At 33.7% G+C, this 21,946-nt stretch overlaps 1 protein-coding gene across 2 annotated transcripts in view; it reads right to left on the bottom strand.

Annotated features, from left to right (window-relative positions):
• LOC118192441 (aldehyde dehydrogenase, dimeric NADP-preferring-like) overlaps positions 1-21,946 on the bottom strand; it is a 150,528-nt gene that overhangs the window by 75,249 nt on the left and 53,333 nt on the right. For both annotated transcript variants that reach the window (XM_085818520.1, XM_035363407.2), the window contains exons 5-6: positions 21,050-21,271; positions 280-443 (exon numbers count right to left, since the gene is read on the bottom strand). In XM_085818520.1, coding sequence (XP_085674646.1) covers positions 280-443; positions 21,050-21,271 — 386 coding nt within the window. The remainder of the gene's footprint in view (positions 1-279; positions 444-21,049; positions 21,272-21,946) is intronic.

Genomic DNA, 21,946 nt, shown 5'->3' with positions numbered 1-21,946 from the left:
CAAATCAAATATTAATCATATGCAATGTTTTAAAGAAAAACATTAAAATTTAAATATTTTAAACAATAAAATCTAAATAAATACAAAAGCCTGGAAACTAACGGAAAATTTTAAGTATAAATTTCATTTCAATTTTCTGCCGAAAGACAGCTGGTCCGCTGGGTAAGTAATCATCAGTTTGTTAGTCAATCGACGAATTCGATAAATTATTCAACCCGGGGATCTAAGCCCAGGTTGAATAAATAAATAAATGAATGATGTTTAAAGTTTTGAACTCACCATTTTCCCCCAAGTTCTAACGTAACAGGGGTTAGATATTTATTAGAAGCTTCTCTAATCTTCTGCCCAATAGCTGGAGAACCAGTATAGAAAATGTAATCGAATCTTTCATTCAGCAGTGCAGTTGTTTCTGGTACACCCCCGGTTACAACTTGGAAACAATCCTGAAAATTATTCATTCAAATGTTAAACAAAATGCTAATGATTTTTGTTTGTAGACTGTGGCTTGAGAAAATAATAAAAGAAAATAATGTTTACATAGTTAATCTCGGATTAACAAGTTATAAGTAATATTGAATTAACTTGTTTCATAGTTTGTTAAAGGAGTATTCATTCAATATACAGGGTGATTATAATTAAAGTTTAAGTTTCAAAACGCTATAAAAAAAGAACCACTTATGAAAATGACGTCAAATTTGAAAGGAATGTTATTGAAGAAGGCGGAAAGCGTATGGCAGAAGAAAAAATTTAGTTTCAAAAGTTAGCAACAGATGGCGCTGCAAGCGGAAGAAGACGTAAATTAAAATGTTAGTTAAATTTCAGTGTTATAAAGCTGCCAGGTACCAGGCTGTTCCTCATTTCGCGACTCAGGCATTCGCCATGGGTGTTTCACTGCAGGACCGCGCTCTGCTGGTAAAGCTGTATTACAAGAATGATGATTGTGCAAGAGTAGCTCTGCAAAAATTCAGGACACTGAAGGGTATAAAAGAAGGCGTTGGTCCAATGTGTGTCGTAGGTCTAAAGAAAATGATGCAAAAATTCGAAACGACAGGTACGAAACATCCTGCAATGCTATCCGTACAAAATTGGCCATGTGCAGGAGTTGCTTCCTTCTGACCTGACAGCTAGGGAGACGTTGGAAATTTTCCACGGCCATTCATTATCCACTTTCCATATGACCATATGACCATAAGCCCATTTCCATACGTGATACAGGATACGTGAATACCCAGAATTGTCGAATATGGGCAACAGAAAATCCACTGGCAACGCACCCCGTACCACTTCATCCTGAAAAGGTCACGGTATGGTGTGGCTTTACGGCATTAGTCATCATACAACCATATTTTTTCGAGCAGACGGGTGCTTCCGGTCCTGTTACCGCAATCGTCACTGGTGAGAGGTATGCGTCTCTTTTGCGCAACCACGTGATTCCAGCTCTGCAACAGCGTGGATGTGTGAATGAAATCATTTTTATGCAAGATGGCGCTCCTCCGCACATTGCATATCCCGTGAAGCAGCTGCTGAGGCGCCATTTCGGAAATGCTCGAATTATCAGCCGTCATTTCCCTACAGCCTGGCCGTCCCGATCGCCTGATCTTACTCCGTGTGATTTCTGGCTGTGGGGATATCTGAAGGATGTTGTGTTCCATGCTCCAATTGCAAATTTAGCGGAATTAAAGGCACGCATTTCGCAAAACATTCTGAACATCACCCCGGAGACACTGCGATCCGTTGTGGAACATGCTGTTTGTCGCTTTCAACTTGTTGCACACAACGGTGGACACCATATTGAACATGTTTTGCGACAGTTCCGAACTTCTTTGATGAATGGTTCTTATGCGGTATGCCGCCGCAAAACTCTTGAAACCCACCGATTTGTCCCTTCCGATGTGATATGTACAGTCATGCAAATAAAATTATTCAACAATTCTAATTTGTCAATGCGTTTTAATGTGTAACTTCCACCTTAGCCGTTGTTTTACGAAACATTTCTCGTTTCTCGTCGTGATTCTGCCGCTTACAGCGCCATCTGTTGCTAACTTTTGAAACTAAATTTTTTCTTCTGCCATACTCGTTCCGCCTTCTTCAATAACATTCCTTTCAAATTTCACATCATTTTCATCAGTGGTTCTTTTTTTATAGCGTTTTGAAACTTAAACTTTAATTATAATCACCCTGTATATCACATATTTCTCTAATTAATCTTCGTCTTCCACTATATTTACTGCTTTTTAAGAGTTTGCAAAGCATACTTCAAGTAGAAAAAGATATTATTTTAGATAATTAACAGAGAAATTAAGAAATTAGTAAATATTTTTGAGATAATTGGAAAGCTTAACACTGTGCACATTTTCCGATCTCTGGTGAAACTTACGTATTAAATAATTTCTGATTTAGGAAATTTTAAAACTAAAAATCTATTCATCTGAGCTAATTTTTGGGGCGGTGTCATTTCAATTAACATTTTTACGAACTTTTTTCGAATGATATATGGTACATACTTTCACGAACACAAATAAATGCTTAATAATTTGTTAAAGAAGTAAATACTTATAATATCAGATAAAGATATATAATACAACATATTTATATTTCTCTATTTGTTTAAGCCACATTTTCAAAACTAGATGGCAACCACAGACAGATGCAAATTAACTTTCTCGAGCTTATGGCGAGAGTAGGAAAAGATCGGCTGTTGCCTTGGTGATCGTCCGTTGCCTTGGTGATCATGTGTTGCCTTGCCTTGGTGATCTTTAGTTTTCACTTTCTTTCATTATTCAATAAATAATGTAGAAAGTACGTAAAAATAAGTGGTTAAATAAAATTGCGGTGAGTAACGATATAGAAAAAATGTTTAGACGAGTCAAGGTTGATTCCGAGGATACTGATTGGCAAAAAATTCTAGCCATTTTGCGGCTAGCCATTCTGGCCGTTTATTAAATTTATCGCCGGTGTAGGCTGTTGAGTCAGCCTCTTAGCTTTAAGTAAATAGTAAAGTCTAGCACTACTAGTTACCATTTTAAATTTATTATTGAATTATCCTTAAGTTTCCACTGCAAGTAGTCAGTGTTGTGAGCACGAAGTATCTGCCTTTTTGTTAAAGAGTTTGAGAAATAAAAGGGCAATTTACACCCTTTTTCTATTTTATTACTTTTCACTCCTGTGTGGAAGTCGCCAGGCTTTTTACTGAAATCAAGTCACATGCATGATAGCGAATTGGGTGGAACTTTACACAGACTCATGCAGTGATTTGGATACCCTGAAAGATCTTCTCGCGAAGAGAAATTCGAACAAGTCGACTTCATCAACGCAGTTGGTTTCCTAAGAATTTCAATGGAGTTTGGTGAAAAGATGCGTCGCCCCAGTGCTAAATTTCTCAGAGAAACCCAGGAGTAGACTGTATCTCGCACGTTAGTAGAAGCGTTAGTTCAAGAAACAAAATCAAATTTAAATATTTAAAAGGTTAAGTGCGAGTTCTTTAGGGCACGTAACTAGTCTATTACTGGTGCTTTAAATATTGGTTTATCTAGCGTGATTAATTCTAATGTTGATATTAATGCTTGTAAAATTACCAAAACTAACTCTGGTAGTTCTTCTAATTATGGCTTATTCTCAGATGTTGTTGAAATTAGTGCCGTCGAATTCTAAGAAGCCTAATGCTAAAAAAACATGGATGGGGAAAGGCTACCACATCTAGCGGATTTACTTTCCATAGGAAGACCACCTGCCCATACAAAATTCTTAAAATCTCATCGTTATTAATATTTCTAGTAAACCTGATGCATTAGATAATGAAAATGTGAATAATAGTAAATGATTATAATATGAATAATGTAATTATGTGAATACTAAGTGAAACACGTTAAGGCGGTTATGAGAGGTATATCCTTGGATTGCACGACTGAAGAAATCAAGAAAAAGCTGCTAATTTTAATGTTCTTCAGGGTAGCCTAATTCACAAATTTAAAATTAAAGTCCCAACACCCCTGTTTCAAGTTCACTGAGTTAATGAGCCTAGGATAAAGCGCATCAATGAAATTGAAGAATAACTCTACTTTCATCTTTCTCTTGAAACTTATCAACTTCAGTGGGGATGTGGGGAAATGCCACAGTCGTCAATATTTTTATCTCTCTTTGGACGAGTGTAAACGCGTCCATGGAGAAATTAATGAGTGCAAACTCTTTTCGAAATGCGTGAAGTATGCATTGCCCCATAGAAGCTCGGAATGTGACACGAAATAACTTGGGAAATTTTCTTGCTGTAACGGAGGCTTCGATTATGCTGCAGACTGTAAGACATGTCTTAAAAAAGCCCTCTTAAATATTAAACAGAAAACATCTGAAAGACTGATTCTGAGCCACATGACACAATAGTAGGTTCGAAAACTAAAAACCAAAAATCTGATTTTGAAAATCCCACTCTCACTCGTGGAGAAACGCATAGAAGTGGAAAAACACAAGAAAATCCATGAAGGAATTTGCAGAAAAATAATAATTCACAAGTCAAGGTATCAACTAATAAAATCCCTGAGAAGGTTAAGGCTACTGAAATGTACGCCGAAAACCATTAGAAAAGCAATCTCTGCTACATCTGTAGACTTACATCATACATGATCATACATGATAACATATATATCGTCGACATCATACATGATTACATATACATCGTCGACATCATACATGATGACATATACATCGTCGAAATCAAACCGAAACCACGAATCAATAACATCCCTATCCGAGGGAGATAATTTTATTGGCATGGGCTTTATTTTGCAAAAATCGATGTTCTACACTATAGTTCTAACATGTTTATCAAAAACAAATTCCTTTCACTTTTTGATAATACAAAGCAAAAAAATAGCAGAAAAAATTCGATATTAATATTAAAAGTTATCACCGTTGTCCTCGTATCGGAATACGAAAATATTATTCATTTTTTTCTGGTTCATATACATCACATAATAGTTCGGATCCATGGCCTAAAATTTTAAAAGGATAGTTATTCATTTTTAAATTCTATACAGTAGAACACAGATTTTTGCAAAATTCTTAAAACTGCTTTTTTTGCAGTTTTAAACATCTCTTCCTTTTTAAGAAAAAAAGCTAAATATCTGAAAATAACGCAAAATGTAGGTACATACTCTTCACTCTCTTCCTCTGTTTGAGAACAAAGGCGTATCGACGGAGCATATTACTAAATTGCGAGAATCACTATAGGAGGTCGAGTTAGGCTTTAGGGATAAGCTAGGATCCAGCCAATTTGATCATGAGAAAGTGAAAGGTAATGGATCAGATCTAACGGCTTCGAAGAGTTACTGTATTTTTCCTACAAATTTTGCTGTATGTTATGTTACTAGAAATAATGCTTTAACTTGTGCTAATATAAATCACTTAATATGGGACGCACTGAAAAAAGAAATCATAAATTAGGAAAAAAAAAAAAAGTGTAAAAAATTAAGTTTCTTTTCTCCAGAAACTTGTACATTTTCTAACGAAGTGAACTCTACTGGAAGCATTTCTGGTGTTCAAAAAGGTAAGCAATCTTCCCATCTCATTTGAAAATGCTGACTATTATATAATTATAGCTTTTATAATAATAGATATCATTTTAATAAATAACATCAATTTTTAATGCATTCAAAACTTATGCAGTATGTGCTATTGTGTATTTAAATGTATTTGTCTAAACTGAAAACTTTGGTAATTAGTAAAACTGTTCAATTATTAATTACCTGCAGTTATTATTGTACTTGAAATATTAGCTTCATTCATGAAGGTTTAGCCTCCATGGTTTCATTTTCAATAATCCTAATTTATTTAACTATACACTTCAGAGATATTATCCTACAGATAGTTAATGCTTCCAAGTTGCGCAGTTAGAGAAAATAATTTTCATAACAAAATTATTCCTTTAATGTATGATATTAATGAGGGGGTAGTGATTTTAATTCTTATTCAAAATTTTTCTTCGAGCAGCAACACTATTCATAAAGGAATGACTAGATTAAAATTGGCTGATAATGTCCCCAACTTCACCGATTTTATAGAACTGTAAAAGGAAAATGTCTTATACTTATCCGTATGCTATGACGTATTCCTTGCTTCTATATCCAAGAACTGAATTGTTTAATCTCCTAAGCTCAATTTAAAATTCTAAGAAATAGGAGAATCATTGATTTAGTTATAGTGTTGCGAGGCCCCAACTTGTCAGCAACAGTGGTAGTGACTGCTATGAACTGTAAATTACACAAACTCGTAAGAAGGGTTTAAATCCCTTTTTATTCCACTTTAGAAATAAAAGCTGGGTTCACTTGATGCTCACAAACTACGCCGACCCGGCGGTTTAACAAAACAGAAATGTGAAACTAAAAATAAATGACAGGATGAATAAATAACGAGATCACTACCTACGAGGCTCTAAAATCGTAACTAACTTAACCGCGTTCTAAGATATAGCTGAGATTCAGCAAGCTTACTGATTAAGCAGTTGAAGATTTAACGAACTGCCGAAATAGGCGCACAGGCCGAAACGCGCGGTTCTTAAATTTCTACCTAGCAACCTTCACGCTCGCGATTCAAGAAGCACACATACAAACTCGTTTCCCTTCTATTTAAACTCAACTTCTGCTAAAATTTGAATATGCTGCGCGTTTCTACTACAATTTACATACTCTGGCATTGGCAATTCTAGGGAAAAGTAAAGGCTTGACAGGAAATATAGCTCAAACTTAAAATAAATGTTAATTAAAATAAATATAAACCCTACATAGTGACGGGAGAAAAAGTACAAAGACATCTTTCTAACTCTTTTACATTGAAGAATCAGCTTTATAAATAAGTTAACCTGCGCTACTTCTGTCAATTAAAAAGACCGAGTCGATATGTAATTTAACTTATTGCTTATGAAAAAGTTTAAATGTGATCGAGCATATCTAAAGTGTTATTGAAACTTTCATAAAATCCTATCCATAAACTAATAAATTCAGAATTGAAGTAAAAGTTTAAAAATAATTTTATACTTAAATGATAATCCCAGTGACGTAAAAGTAAATTAATAAAAGTAACAGAAGGCAGTCATTCTTTTTGTAAGATATTGTTTCCAGCTATATATCCACATATTCGAATACTATTTTTATCGAGGGAAAAATATATGTTCAATTTTCTGTATTAAAAACAAATTAAACACATGGAATCTTCTTACGGTGACTATCTTCCTTAGAAGACCATCTATAAAAGTGATCGGTATTTCTGAGAACGGGGACTATTTACCTAGCAGATCAAAATTGTCTGCAATAAAAGATTGTTGTTTTTAAAAAAGACTCGGAGTATGTAATGCATTCAAATTTTACAAAGATAAAATAGTTGAATACTACAGATAAAATAATAAAATTTTATATTCATATAAGAAATTACAATAAATCGCTTAAAAGAAGATTGCTCAGAGAAAAATTCTTAAATCCCTCAGGATATTGACTAGAACATAAAAAGCGCAAAATCGCATTCTGTATCTTAGCAGTCGTTAACTCTTATCTTGCAGATAGAGCATTGCCTGAAATCCATTTGTATTTACATTCGAATTATTTTTTTAATTAAAAATATTATTACTTACATTGAGATAAAAGTTCTGACTTTATCATACGATAAGTTTTAAACAGTGTTTTCTGTATTCTTCTTATGCTGTTATGAATATATTTGCTCTTCTGTGTAATACTATCAAATGGCTAAGTTTAAATATAAGTCTATTTGCACCTTATAATATCTCAAGTTTTAGTGGCTAATAAATTTCATTTTTGGTTACATTAAAACATGTGATCGAGCCTCGCATAGGATTTAGTTCGACGAAAATAATATTAGACCTATGCCGGACAAGATGGGCCATGCGGTCTAAGGCGTACCATAATTTTTCTCAAAGCTTTTTAGATATAATTGAAGCCCTAGGGCACATTTCGTGGTAAACCAAACCAGATGCTTATGTGCATAATCAACTCCCAGACACACCAGATTTGGCTTTAAAAGTTACGAATAAAATATTCTTTCCAAATATTGATGTGCTTTCGCACATAGAAGCTACACTGTCGATAACATCTTGCGAATGTGAACTTTCCGCAAGTGCTTGGAAAACGTTAGAAAATTATAATAGAGCTACTATGACGTAAGAGCGCAGAAATTCTTTGGCATTAATACATATTCATTATACCAAAGAAATATCAATTGACAAATTTATTAGTTTGCCAGTTTACAGCCACGAAAAATGGAATTCGGGAATCTTTTAATTGCCGAATCAAAATAAAAGGCCAGAAAAATGTTTGCCTTCTTTTATTTTTATTTGCAATTTAATTTTATGTCCAAAATAAAAGATGCATTTACAACTTTTATGTATTTAATTCAATATATTTATTATATAATTATATAGAACAAAAAGATGGATTTTATATATTTATTTATTTTTATAGTTGTATTATGAAACCAAAGTAAGATGAATTTCAAAGTTATTTTAATATTTCTTTGTATGTATGTGAGAGTGAGAATTCAGGAATGAAAGTAAAGTACTAGAAGTACTTTTACTAGCATTATTTTATATTTGCTATTTATTATTTCCTTTTTAAAATTTCTCTACAAAGGTTAAAGCGGTTAAGATAAAAAATAAAAATATTGAATTATGCATTTAATATGTTTGTAAGGTAATAATTATAAGTACGGTAATTAAATGTAATATATCCCTAATTATGTTACTAATACAATTTATAATATAATTATTATTCATATTAAAATAACTGCCATTAACATAATATATTCGCCAAGTAATAATTACCTTTATACGTGAAGATGCTGTAATAGGTAAAACAGTATAGCCATAGGCGTCAACGGGCACCCCCTTCCGTAATTTGAGCTGGCTACGACCTGTTTTCACGCAGCTTTGAATGCTGATGATGAGATGTTAGATTAGAATATGAAATTTGTGATATTCAGTTAAATTCATTTTTAAACTAAGTTGCGTATTTTGAATATAGAATTATCACTGAACCACTAATTGTAGAATTTTAGATGCTGCTTGTCTTAAATAGAATTATTGCAGAATCTCAGCGATACACAGCGCCATTTTGTCTATTTTGTTAGCGAACATTTTGACTGCATCGGCGAGAAGTTATATTTCCGATTCGACTCTTTTTTTGTGTTTAAGTTTATGTTGGTTCGTTTCAAATGAGCTGAAACTGACTGCATTTGGATAAGTATTTACACTTCGTATTGCATTTCATCGGAACTAGCGTAAGGAATCGTAAGTGTCAAGATTTAGATTCTATTAATAATTGGACCTACATCTGAAAAGGTAAGGTTCTTCCTTTACAATGGAACTGGAAAAATTGAAAAAAATAAGAGCTAGTCAAAGAAGCTGAATTACTAAGCTTATCAGTGAAAGAGATAAGAATAATGAAGAAAATAAACCGGTGAGTAAGGCATTACTGAATCAGTTGAACGCTAAATCTGAAAATATCAAAGTAACTGACAATTCTATACTGAAAGAAAGAGATTTAAAGAATTTTGAGGCAGAACTTAATTCCGTAGAAGTGTATTACGATAATCTATTAGAACACAAGAGTAATCTAATTGTTAAAATAGACGAATTATCAGAAAGTACTGTAATTCTAAGATACTGTAATTCTAATGAAGGAGTAAATGTACCCAGTTCTAATTATCATCCTAATCGAAGTACAGGAACTTCATCTATAAAATTACCTAAATTGATTATAAATAAAGGTTTTTGACGATTCAAGCAACTGGCAGGAATTTTGAAGTCAATATGAAGCAGCTGTTCATAACAATGACTCTTTATTGAAAGTAAATAAATTCAGTTACTTAAAGTCGCTATTAGGTGGAGTAGCCTATAATGCCGTTTCCGAACTTTCGTTTACAAATGAGATTTATGATTCAGCTATAGAATAGTTAACTAACAGATTTGGGAGAAAAGATTTGGTAATAAATGCTCACATGAATGAACTATTAAATCTTTCCCCTGTTAGAAATGTAAGGGATATACAAAATCTGAGGAACCTATATGTGAAGAGTGTGAAACTCAAATTAGATACTTAAAGTCAATGAACGTGGTATCAGAAATTTACGGTAGTTTACTATGTTCAATATTGTTAAAATTAACTCCATCAGAGATTACATTAGAATACAGCTCTACCCGACAGACGGCTCCTGACATAAGCTGTCCTGTAGGACAACGAACAGGATGATGCCATCCCACAAAAGGAAGAAACCACTATCAGCGCACCACAGCGCTGATATAGCTCAAATTACGGAAGGGGGTGCCCGTTGACGCCTATGGCTATACTGTTTTACCTATTACAGCATCTTCACGTATAAAGGTAATTATTACTTGGCGAATATATTATGTTAATGGCAGTTATTTTAATATGAATAATAATTATATTATAAATTGTATTAGTAACATAATTAGGGATATATTACATTTAATTACCGTACTTATAATTATTACCTTACAAACATATTAAATGCATAATTCAATATTTTTATTTTTTACCTTAACCGCTTTAACCTTTGTAGAGAAATTTTAAAAAGGAAATAATAAATAGCAAATATAAAATAATGCTAGTAAAAGTACTTCTAGTACTTTACTTTCATTCCTGAATTCTCACTCTCACATACATACAAAGAAATATTAAAATAACTTTGAAATTCATCTTACTTTGGTTTCATAATACAACTATAAAAATAAATAAATATATAAAATCCATCTTTTTGTTCTATATAATTATATAATAAATATATTGAATTAAATACATAAAAGTTGTAAATGCATCTTTTATTTTGGACATAAAATTAAATTGCAAATAAAAATAAAAGAAGGCAAACATTTTTCTGGCCTTTTATTTTGATTCGGCAATTAAAAGATTCCCGAATTCCATTTTTCGTGGCTGTAAACTGGCAAACTAATAAATTTGTCAATTGATATTTCTTTGGTATAATGAATATGTATTAATGCCAAAGAATTTCTGCGCTCTTACGTCATAGTAGCTCTATTATAATCAGCGCTGTGGTGCGCTGATAGTCTCACAGGGCCGGGTGGCAGATCAGATGTGATAAATTAAACGATAGTCATAAGAAAATGAAAGTTTTTGTTATGAAGACTATTGTGCTTTGTGCAGTAGGTGCTTCGTACGATTAGAAAAAGAAAAATGATTTGGGATGAAAACTATATCTTGAAGGGAAAATGTAAAAAGCGTTGTTATGAAAGTTAGGCATGGTTATTGGAAATTTGGATTTTGAGATTTTTGATTTAAAGAACTAGCATATACACCACAACCAAAGAGCACATGATTTGTGAATAAACATATTTTGACAAAATTTTCATAAAGGAACTAATAGTAAAGAGAAGCTATTTTTAACATATCTAGCAAAGTTACAGAACTCTGATGTTAAAAATTAGAATAATAATAATAATAATAATAATTAAACAAGTAAAGTACAATGCTATCTTTAAACAGTTAAAAAGAAAAAACATTGAACATTCTATTACATCTACATCTGGCTATGGGAAATAGATTCTACATCTGGCTATGGGAAACAGTAAGTGTTGAAGAGCTGCAGTGTAAAATTATTTTATCTAGTTAGCTGAGGCTTGTTTTATATTTGATTAAATTATTGAACCACTGTGGCCAAAATTGTGCGGATGGAGCTTTTAAAAGATCTTGTGCATGATGAGTACAACTGAAAACGATATGATCGGGATCGGCAATATTTCCACACTCACAAAGATTATCTGAGTTTAATCCAAAGCGAAGAAGGTAGCTCTTGCAAGGGCCATGTCCTGTGGCAAACCAGGTAACTGAGGAAGAGATTGACTATAATTTTGATGAGACTTTAGGAATAAATTTATATGTTCTTCGACCAGTTGTACCAGAAATCCATTTTTGTTGCCACTTTGTCAAAAGAATTTTCCATGTAAATTTTTTAACATAAGAAGGAAGAGGATAAACAGATAGAACGTTATACTGCTTGAGCTGCCGCTTTGGCTTGTTGATCCGCTAGTTTATTACCTAAGATACCGTGATGTGCTTTGACCCATACGAGGTTCGGAGGTTAGGAAGCAGGAAGGCGTAGTAAAAGTTGTATTTCTTGAACTAGCGGATTTTTATTAAATAAATGTATTATTGCTTGCAAACTTGATGCAGAATCTGAACAAATATTTATAGCAAATTCTTGAATTTAGTTTAGCAAAAGAGCCAGTCTGACTGTTTTGCGTATTGCAATCAACTCAGCTTGGTAAACTGAATTTTTAATTGAAAGCCGTTTGTTCCAAGTGTTTAACTGAGAGGCATTTTGAAACAAGCACAGACCACTTCCTGTTCCTGAAGACATATGTGAACCATCTGTATAAATTTGAAAATCAGAATTCAAGGGATATGATGTATTACTGAAGACGTTTTGTTGAAGATCGAATGAGGCTGGATGACAAGCATCGTTAGATTGTTGAAGTTCATAGTCGTCTGGGTGAAAGTGACGATTCCATAATTCTTGGGAGTTTTGAAGTCAAGTACATTGGCTATTGTTGCTTCTCGCTGTACCAGAAGTGCAAGTGGAGGAAGGCCAGTTAGAATCTGAAGAGCAGTTGTTGCAGTAGTACGATAAGCTTTGCTAATTATTAAAAGATGTAACCGTTGTAAAGCATTAATGCGTTTAATTGCACCCTTGGTAAGATGTGTACCCCAGATGGAAGCTGCATATAAGATGATTCTTTGTGTTACTACTGTATACCATAATTTGAGAAACTTCGAGGGTAAGCCCCAAGAGAGTCCAGAAATCCTTTTCATTGAGTTTTGAAGCTTGAGAGTTTTCTCTCTTAAATATTGGATATGCGGGATCCAGGATATGCGGGATCCAGGATAAGCTATTATTTAATTTTATACCCAAGTACAACAGATTTTCAACAAAAGTGATTGATTGTCCATTGAATTTTAATGTTGGATTTCTTTTTAGAGGACTTTGTCTTCCAATAAGTAGACCTCTGGTTTTGGTAGTTGAGATTCTTATTTTATGTTGGCGAGACCAATTTTGAAACTTTTCTAAACAGAATTGAGCTTTGGGTGTAATGCCATAGCGACCACCTTTAACGATTAAAAAATCATTTGCGTAGACTATGATTCTTACATCTGGTAATCCCGTAAATTCCTCGAAGAAGTAGCGACGAGGGTCCACAGAAAAGGACCCAAGCAGGACCCCTGTGGACATCCCTTTTGAACACGATGAGTAAAAACATTATCCATAGCAGTGATCTGTACAGAGCGATGAGAGAGATAACTTTAAATGATGTCTACAAAGAAAGAAGGGCAATCCAGAGCTGTCATTATTTCATAAATATCCGGCCACCAAAGTCTATCTAAGGCGCCTTGTATATCCAATGATATGATGAGTGAATGCTTATTATTTTGTCGATTTGTGGTTATTGTTGAGAGTAGATCGGATAAAACATGCTCAGTAGATTTGTTTTTCGTAAAGCCATATTAGTAGGTGGAGATAAGCTGGTGTTTACAAAGAAAGTAGTTTAAGCGTAGAAGTATTGTTTTTTCCAGTAATTTTCCAAATGCAGGAAGTAGACAGACGGGGCGATATGAGGAAGGAACTGAAGGATCTTTGTTTTTCTTGAGAAAGTGGTGTGGTATATTGAGAATGCGGCAAAGCACACGAGGGCTATCTGCCTAAGGGGGAATGCATTCGTGGAGGACTTTCTAAGGGAAACTGGCTCGTATACACGTTACACATGGGGAAAACCACGAAAACGCCCATGCAGCGAGCCCTATTCTTGAGAAAGAGAACCCCTTCTGCATTTTTGGTATCCAAAAGAAAATGACGTAGGCGCCAACAAGCATGGAGGAAGGCCAAAATCAAAGAAGGAAAACTGTTAAAAATGATTTTGATGAGTTGATTATCTAAACCGTCGGGGCCAGGAGCTTTACGAATATTTAGAGATTTTATAATGCTATTGAGTTCATAAGTGGTGGGAAGAGGTGGAACTGCTGATTGAAGATCTGGTAAATGAGAATTGAAGTTATGACGTAATTGAGTTTGATGCGTAGAAACAGAATCTGAAGAGTCTTCTTCAAAGATCTCTTCTAGAAGATACTTTAGAACTTCTGAGTGAGTTGCAGCTGAAGGTGGCTGGGATATTTGTGGGATGAAAAACTTTGTCAGTGGCGATTTATAAACCTTTCCATATTTGTCCATAACCGCTTAACAGTAATTTCTCCAAGAGTGTCTTTTTGCCTTCACTATTGAACGCTTAAAGATAGCCTGTGCTTTTTTGCATTCGATGAACAGTTCTGCTCGTTGCTCTGGATGAGTTTCTTTTTGTTTTTCTTGAGAAAGTGGTGTGGTGTATTGAGAATGTAGTGCGACGTTTAGCACGTAGCTGTGAATGTTGAAGTTGCAAGTCAGAAATCCACCAAGAAACTTTAGCGAAGGATTTGATTTTTTTAATCCTATAACTGCGTTTACATGCTTCTGTTAAGAAGCAAACAAATTGTGAGTACGCTGAATCCAAGTCTTGAGAGGTAGTTGAGGAATCTAAAGCCTGAATTAAGTCTGAAACTGATGGAGATAGTAGCTTTATAAATTTTGTATGCTTGCCTGAGATAGTTTTGAAGCGGCATTTTAAGTTGAGAGAAACTGTTTTATTGAAAACAAAGGTTATTGGTTGATGATCGCTTAAACTAGGGATATCTTCAATAACTTGCCAGTTTTGGAAATAGAATCGCGAAGAATTATTACACGTACTAAGGTCAATCCAACCTTTAGCTCTTGAAGTTAAGAAAGTAGGCGGACTACTTTCTTAACAGGGTTATTGAGCAGATGTAAATCAGAAGAATAAACAAAGTCTTGAATTATGATACCTCTAGAATTGTCTGGAGTAGGTCCCCAAAGAGACAAAGTGCGTTAAAGTCACTTGCGATGATTTTGTGCGTTGGTGAAGAAGCATTTGATATAAGGAAATCTAGGTCATGAATTTGAAGGGTAAGATTACAACTTGGGGGAAAATCGGCAGAAGTAAGTAGAAAACTTACATCTCTAAAAAGAGAGTCGAACCGTTATTGTATGTTGAGTTGCCTTATAAAGTGAAAGCTGATATCTACCAGTGGAGATTACGACTGCAAGTCTAGAGGTTGAAGAGAGAGCTTGAAAGCTGTTAGGTAGTTCTGGGATGAAATTCTGTTAATGGTATGGTTCTTGTAGAAATGCAGTATCAATAGAATTCTCCGCGATTGTTTGAAAAATTAGAGGAGTGGCAGATCTTGAATTTTGAAGATTACATTGCAAGAATTTTAGCTGTGGTATGGAATATTGTTGATAAAAGTCCGAGGAAAGTAATTTTGTTGCCATGGAGAAGAATTATAGATCCTGTTGTAATTTAAGCTGAAGAGCTGCACATAAGTTGGACAGGAACTAGAGTTTGCTGAATGATTGCAATCCAAACATGTTTGTTTATTAAGATTAGAATGTTGAAAATTTGCACATTTCTTGATTTCCTTACAGTGTTTGTCAAAGTGGGCTCCCGAACAGCGTACGCAGACAGGCGGAGATTGACAACTCCTGCTGGAATGGGCAAGGCCTTAGCAATATAGTCACAGTAGAAACAGTGACCAAACATGGAACGTTAATGAAATAATGGAATTTATTCGTAAAGAAATCGAAAGACGCGAACAGGCCCACGCCAAGCCTAATCGGCGCCGTCGTGCAAATGTCTAGCGAGCGCCTTTATGTAGTGATGATATTAAAGGGACATTGTTTATGGTTAACATTTTAAATGAAGCATTATTAACAGAATAATATGAAAAACCAAAAACATTACATTTATATCTTTTGTATAAATATGCAAACCTTTTGTTAAAACCCACACTCAAACATAATTATTGAAGAATTATTCATATATTTATGTTATAAAGAGCCGCCCAACCGGTATATTGGTTAGCGTTGCAGACTGCCGGGCCGAAGGGCCCGGGTTCCAACCCAGGAGAGGAGACATGGATGTTTGTAAGTGTATACTGTCCGTGCGGCATGGGGCACTCCAAATATGGAGGCGAAAGTCCTCTCGAAAGGTTAGTGGTAGACAAAGGGGGTGGAAGACGCTCGGACCCCTCCTACCAGAGTGCTCTGCATCAAAATTGGGGGTGAAACTGAGTTAAACCGCACTGTCACATGTAAGATGCTCAAATCTGTTGGCAACGACAGGCGAACTTGCGCTCTTTGCCACGAGGAATTTCGTGGGCTTGGGCTGACTATAGGTCTGACAAGTGAGCATTTAAACAGCAGCAACACGTTATATAAAATTAACACTACAAGCAAAGCGAAATAATATACTAAACGCATTGGTTACCAAATATATTGCTGAACACTAGTTATTATCTTAAAATTAACAACAATATAATTTAGATATCTAATGAGTTTGCACTGAATAAACTGTTATTCGCAGCGTAGTTTACGACAAGGTTCAAACTGTAACTACAACAGGGCACAAAAAATCCCCTAGGGGTATAGCCAAAATTCCTTTCTGCATAATGCTATGTTGTTGACAACGATATAGCGTAGAGTTTCAACTGGCAATGCTACATTTTCTCTAAAAGTTCGTAAAAACTGCAGTTCATGCAAAAGATCTATACTATTTATATCGCTTCGATTTTTATCAGTTAATGCTTTTTGCAGTTTTTGACATAAGATGAGCTGATCTTGTAATTATAGTATGTGAATGAATATACGTGATGCCGAGGCTTATGTAGGGGTACAAGGGGCGCTGTAGAAGCGTTCAAAAAATTGCTTAGTCATTATTCTGTGTCTACTGTTACAATCGTAGTAATCTGTGCAACATTTATCTTTTTATGTGATTTTTTTATTTTATTTTTATTTGATTTTTTTATTTGATTTTTTTTTCCTTTGGCGATTGCTTGTTGTTATTGTTATTCTACATAAAAATAGGTAAGTGCAGTTACACATTATGTTGAACTTAGGTTAGCTTTTTAATTCAGAAAAGCGACGATTTGAGCATTAATTACTCGAATTTTGTTTTTACATGAACTATCTCTTTATTAAGCTAAAAATTATGATCTTTCGAGAAGAAAGGATTGACATATTTACGGAGAACCACTGAAAATATACCTATTTCAGATTTGAGGCGAATTAAAAATATACAAAGTATTTCGAAATCAAAAATTGCCCATTTTCCGATTTTTAGCTATGCGGAAAACCGAAGGAAAATGCTTCGTTATTTCATTACATTTTAAATACATACGTACTTTTTTTTTTAATTTGATTTATTTACTTTAATAAACAAAAGAGTACCACCACTTCCTTGAATTATTTGGTCTTGATCTAATAGTTCATATATTTCACAAACAATGGTTTAAGATATACTCTCTTCATTCAGGCGTTCAAACAACACTTTCTCTTATGACATTTATACTAGATACCTTCTGAACAAGACAGAGTTAGACCTGTTATAAATAAATGCATGACTTGCTTACGAACAAGAAACCAAACCATAAACCAAATGATGGAAGACTTTCCTAGAGCTAGAATAGTAACAACTAGATCATTCGAAAAAATAGGTCTAGACTTTGCAGGACTAGTTATCACCAAGCATAACTTGAAAAGATCTAGGGTTACTTTAAATTCATATATCGCGATATTTATTTGGTTTAGTACAAAGGCTATTTATTTTCATTTAGAAATAGTATTGGATTTGTTTACTGAAGCATTTCTAGCATATCTTAGAAGGTTTATTGCCAGGCGGTCCAAACCCTCCAGTGTTTGGAGTGATAACGCTATAAACTTCAAGAGAGCGATAAATTGTTCTTGATAACTTTCTCTTCCTTCGGAGAACTTCGGAGAATTTGTACACCCGATCCTATTCAACGCTTTAGCTCCGAGGAAGGGCCATAACATATAATTTCATTTCTTATTCTTCCCTACATTTCAGCTGATTGTGGGAGGCTAATATAAAATCAATGAAGAGAATTTTTATAAAGGTTGCGAAAGCAACAATTTTAAACGTCGAAGAGCTTTATACATTAATTACACAAATAGAAGCTTCCTTGAACTCTCGACCTTTGTTACCTATTTTGGGTTGATCCAAAAATATTTTGGGATCTTCAGCCATTGACTCCAGGTCATTTCCTAATAAGAGCTCCACTTTTGTCGATACCAGAACGGAATGATTCTGTAGATTCTTTGTCCTTGTCTTCTAGGTGGATCTGAATTAAAACAATTTAGAGCCAATTTCTGGAACCGTTGGAGTGTGGAATATCTGAACCATTTGAGACCCGTTCAAAATGGAATCAACCGAAATTAAACCTCAAAGCAGGATTTGCTGAAGGATAAAAACGAGACATGAATTGGACGCACTGAGGGGATCTTTCCTGGTCTAGATGGACTACTACGAGTCGGACGTCAGAACATCAGATAGAATCTTTCGTCGAGACATTTCCAATATCAGTTCACTTTCTTTCTCAAATGATGTTGAATGACCGTACAATGGGGGCTGGAATATTCCGGTTTGAATACAAATTTTCCCTTGCCTCTAAATTGCAACAGTCTAAGAACTTGTTTTCCGATTTGTTTTGACACAGCTTTGAATGCTGATAATGAGATGTTAGATTAGATTATGGAATTTGTGATATTCAATTAAATTCATTTTAAAACTAGGTTGGGTATTTTGAATATATAATTATCACTGAACCACTATTTGTAGAATATTAGATGCTGCTTGTCTTAAACAGAATCATTGTTGAACTTCGGAGATACGCAGCGCCATTTAATATCAATGAGAACAATACATAAGATTTTGGTTAATGTATGTATATTTGGCTAATGTATGTAATGTATGTATGTCACATGTATGTTTTATATGCTCATTTCATTGAAAAATTTGTTTTGTTGTAATCTCTTTCTTAGATGTATAAAATAACGGAAATATTGATCTTATTATCAGATATATTGTTATCTATTACTTAAGCTATAGGTTTTCTTTCATTCAGTACTTTACGGAAGAATTATAGAGGAGACTTGAATTTCTTAAACATGTAATATGCCTACCAACACTCCGGATTTTTCATCATATTTCTCCGGTCTGCGACAGATCACCGAATTTCTCGATTTTAAACTTTTACCCTTTAGTTAGAAAAATGCTTCTTAGTATTGAACGTAATTCATTGAATTAATGACACTTAAACTGCGAAAATTCCATTTCCCTACCCTTAGTGATTTTCATCATAAATTTCCTCATAAATTTGACTTGTTCTGAATTGTCTTAATCTACCGCAGGCATTTGTAGAACATTTTATGAAGATTCAACTAATGTTTAATTAGTTAATATTTGTATTTAATTTTGTTTTCCATCAATAAATGTTACATTACAAGTTTATTCACATAGTAATATGTAAATTCAATATGCATTTTATCTTGATCACATTTAAAGTACTTTAATAAATAAACGTTTTCCTTCCTTACTCAAGATCTTATCAGTATAAAAGTGAAAAAAAATTACAGATGAAACTAACCAAGAAGCATAATTGAATAGTAATATAATCTACATTAGAATCACTCTATAATTAGTTCAAAAACACGAATCTTGCATTATGAAGTCAATTTGCAGTTCTTTTGAAATAATTTCGCCGCGCATAGCAAAACACTCTTCTTTTTTATATTTCAAAGTTGTTAGTTATGCTTTAGGCATATAAGGTATTTCTCCCGCCTTCTTAGCATGCCTTCGGGGTGAAATGGCCAGTACACTCGACGTGGATTCGAGAGGTTCGAGGTTCGATTCCCGTCGTCGGCATTGCTCATTTTTCATCTCTCCTATTTCAAAATAACCTAATATCTTTACAGTGGCGCCCAAACTAAAAGGGTGGTGGATAATGATTCTTCACCACCAGGATTTGGCGATTGGGTTTCCTAATCCCCAGTCGCCCTTTAAAAGCGGGAATATATAAGGTATTTCTCCCGCCTTCTTAGCATGCCTTCGTGGTGAGCACACACGGCGCGTATTCGAGAGATTTGAGTCCTGGCGAAGGCATTGCTCATTTTTAAAGTCTCCTGCTTCGAAATAACCCACTGTCTCTACAGAATACTAATAGATACCACTTCATAGATAAATCTGTGCAAAATAATGAACATGGATTTGAAATGAAGGAGAATGCAGATTTCGTTTTTGGATAAAATTTAATTATTAGAGAAAGAAAAGCACTTTTTACATTCTTGTATAAAGTAAAAGAAGTATTGTAATAGCGAAAAATTTCTGTTATCAAATTTCAACGAAAGTAATCTATTTTGAGCATTTCCGAATCCAATTTGACTATTTTTTCGCATGACCTCTAAACGTATATATATACACATTTACTATCTACCAACTGTGTTGATTGCAAGTTTTTATGCTTTTTTTCGAGGAATATTCATGTGCGGAAGGAGAGTTTACTTCACATCAAGTATTACATCATACGAGAGCCCTTGAGACGAGGATTATTTTGATGTCAAGTTCCATTAAAAAATAATTTTGAATAAATAAAAAAACTAACTTTTAATGTGGTCTTTCAGGTCCTATACTTATATTTAGGAAAGTTTTATATTCATTATGAAAAAATGAAGTACAAGAAGTTTGACTAAATTGCGACATAAATTGACTGGAACATTTAAACTCAAAATTTGAAATTTTTTATGTCTTTTCAGCTTGCTTTGAGGAATCGGTTAATTATGTTAGATTAATTCGGGTAAATATGTTTAAATGACGTGCAGCAAAAAATTTGTATGATTTAATAGGCCGTATAAGTATGTCATGTGGTGTCCACATCAGATTTTTTAAGAATAAAAAGGTTTTGACTAAATCAAAAAATTTGTACTTCCTTCGAACAACAAGAACTGAATGTTATGTAATTAGCTTTCATTAAAAATTTATTTAATTAAAATACTCATTAAATTACTTATAAATTAAATAATTAATTAAAATACTGATTAATTAATATGCATTAAAAATATTTACCTTGTGGAGGTACTGTGGTATGAGATTAGAAAGAGCTTTGGCTGTGGCGGGTGCTTTTTCTGAAGGTTTGATGATAGCACAGTTGCCTGCTGCAATAGCGCCCAAAAGAGGTATTGACACTAATAGAAAAGGGTAATTCCAAGCTCCAATGATGAGCACTACTCCATAAGGTTGGGGGAAAATGTATGTTTTGTCTAAGATCAGAATAATATTGGTTTCCGTCTAGAAAGGAAACATAAATATTTATTTTTCAGACCAGTGGTATAAATGAAATAAAAAGTATTAAAAATCCGGAAATAAAGAACTAGTTATTTATTTTTATAATTCTTTTGTACCAGAAATTCGAACAAATTTCCATTACGATATAACATAAAACTTTTATTATAAATAATCATTTGAAACATTTCCGCTTAAATTACTGCAGAAAGCATAGTAAAATTAGGCCTTTTTCTTTAAAATGTTTACAGCGCCAGTAAGAGAACTACTTGTAGAGCAGATTAAAAACATTGTTTCAGGTGATCAATTCAAAATTTCTTCAAATTCACAAACATATTTAAAATATCTTTGCTTCATTTTTCTTTAATTTACTCTTATTTCTTTCTCTCTTTTATACATGATTCTGACTACTTTTATTTTTATCAAGGGCTACTTCTGTTGCGTTTCTTACATTGCTTTAGATGTTTTAGTGGTTTTTTGCTTAGAAGTGCTCTTTAATTAAATGAAAAACTTGTTTAAAATGCTGATTTTTCATTTTTTCAAAATGTCATTAATTGAATTAGCTTGTTTAGATTTTTTTTGCATTTGTTAAAAATATAAAAATTAAAAAATCAAATTTTTTTTACTAATCATACTCTTAATATACTCTTCTTGGCAAAATATCAAATGATCATACTATAA

Source organism: Stegodyphus dumicola, chromosome 6, assembly GCF_044657685.1.
Source record: "Stegodyphus dumicola isolate Sdum_Otavi_A_Nest chromosome 6, ASM4465768v1".
NCBI lineage: Eukaryota > Metazoa > Arthropoda > Arachnida > Araneae > Eresidae > Stegodyphus > Stegodyphus dumicola.
The sequence above is the reverse complement of the archived record's forward strand: the minus strand, read 5'-3'. Positions and strand labels throughout refer to the sequence as shown.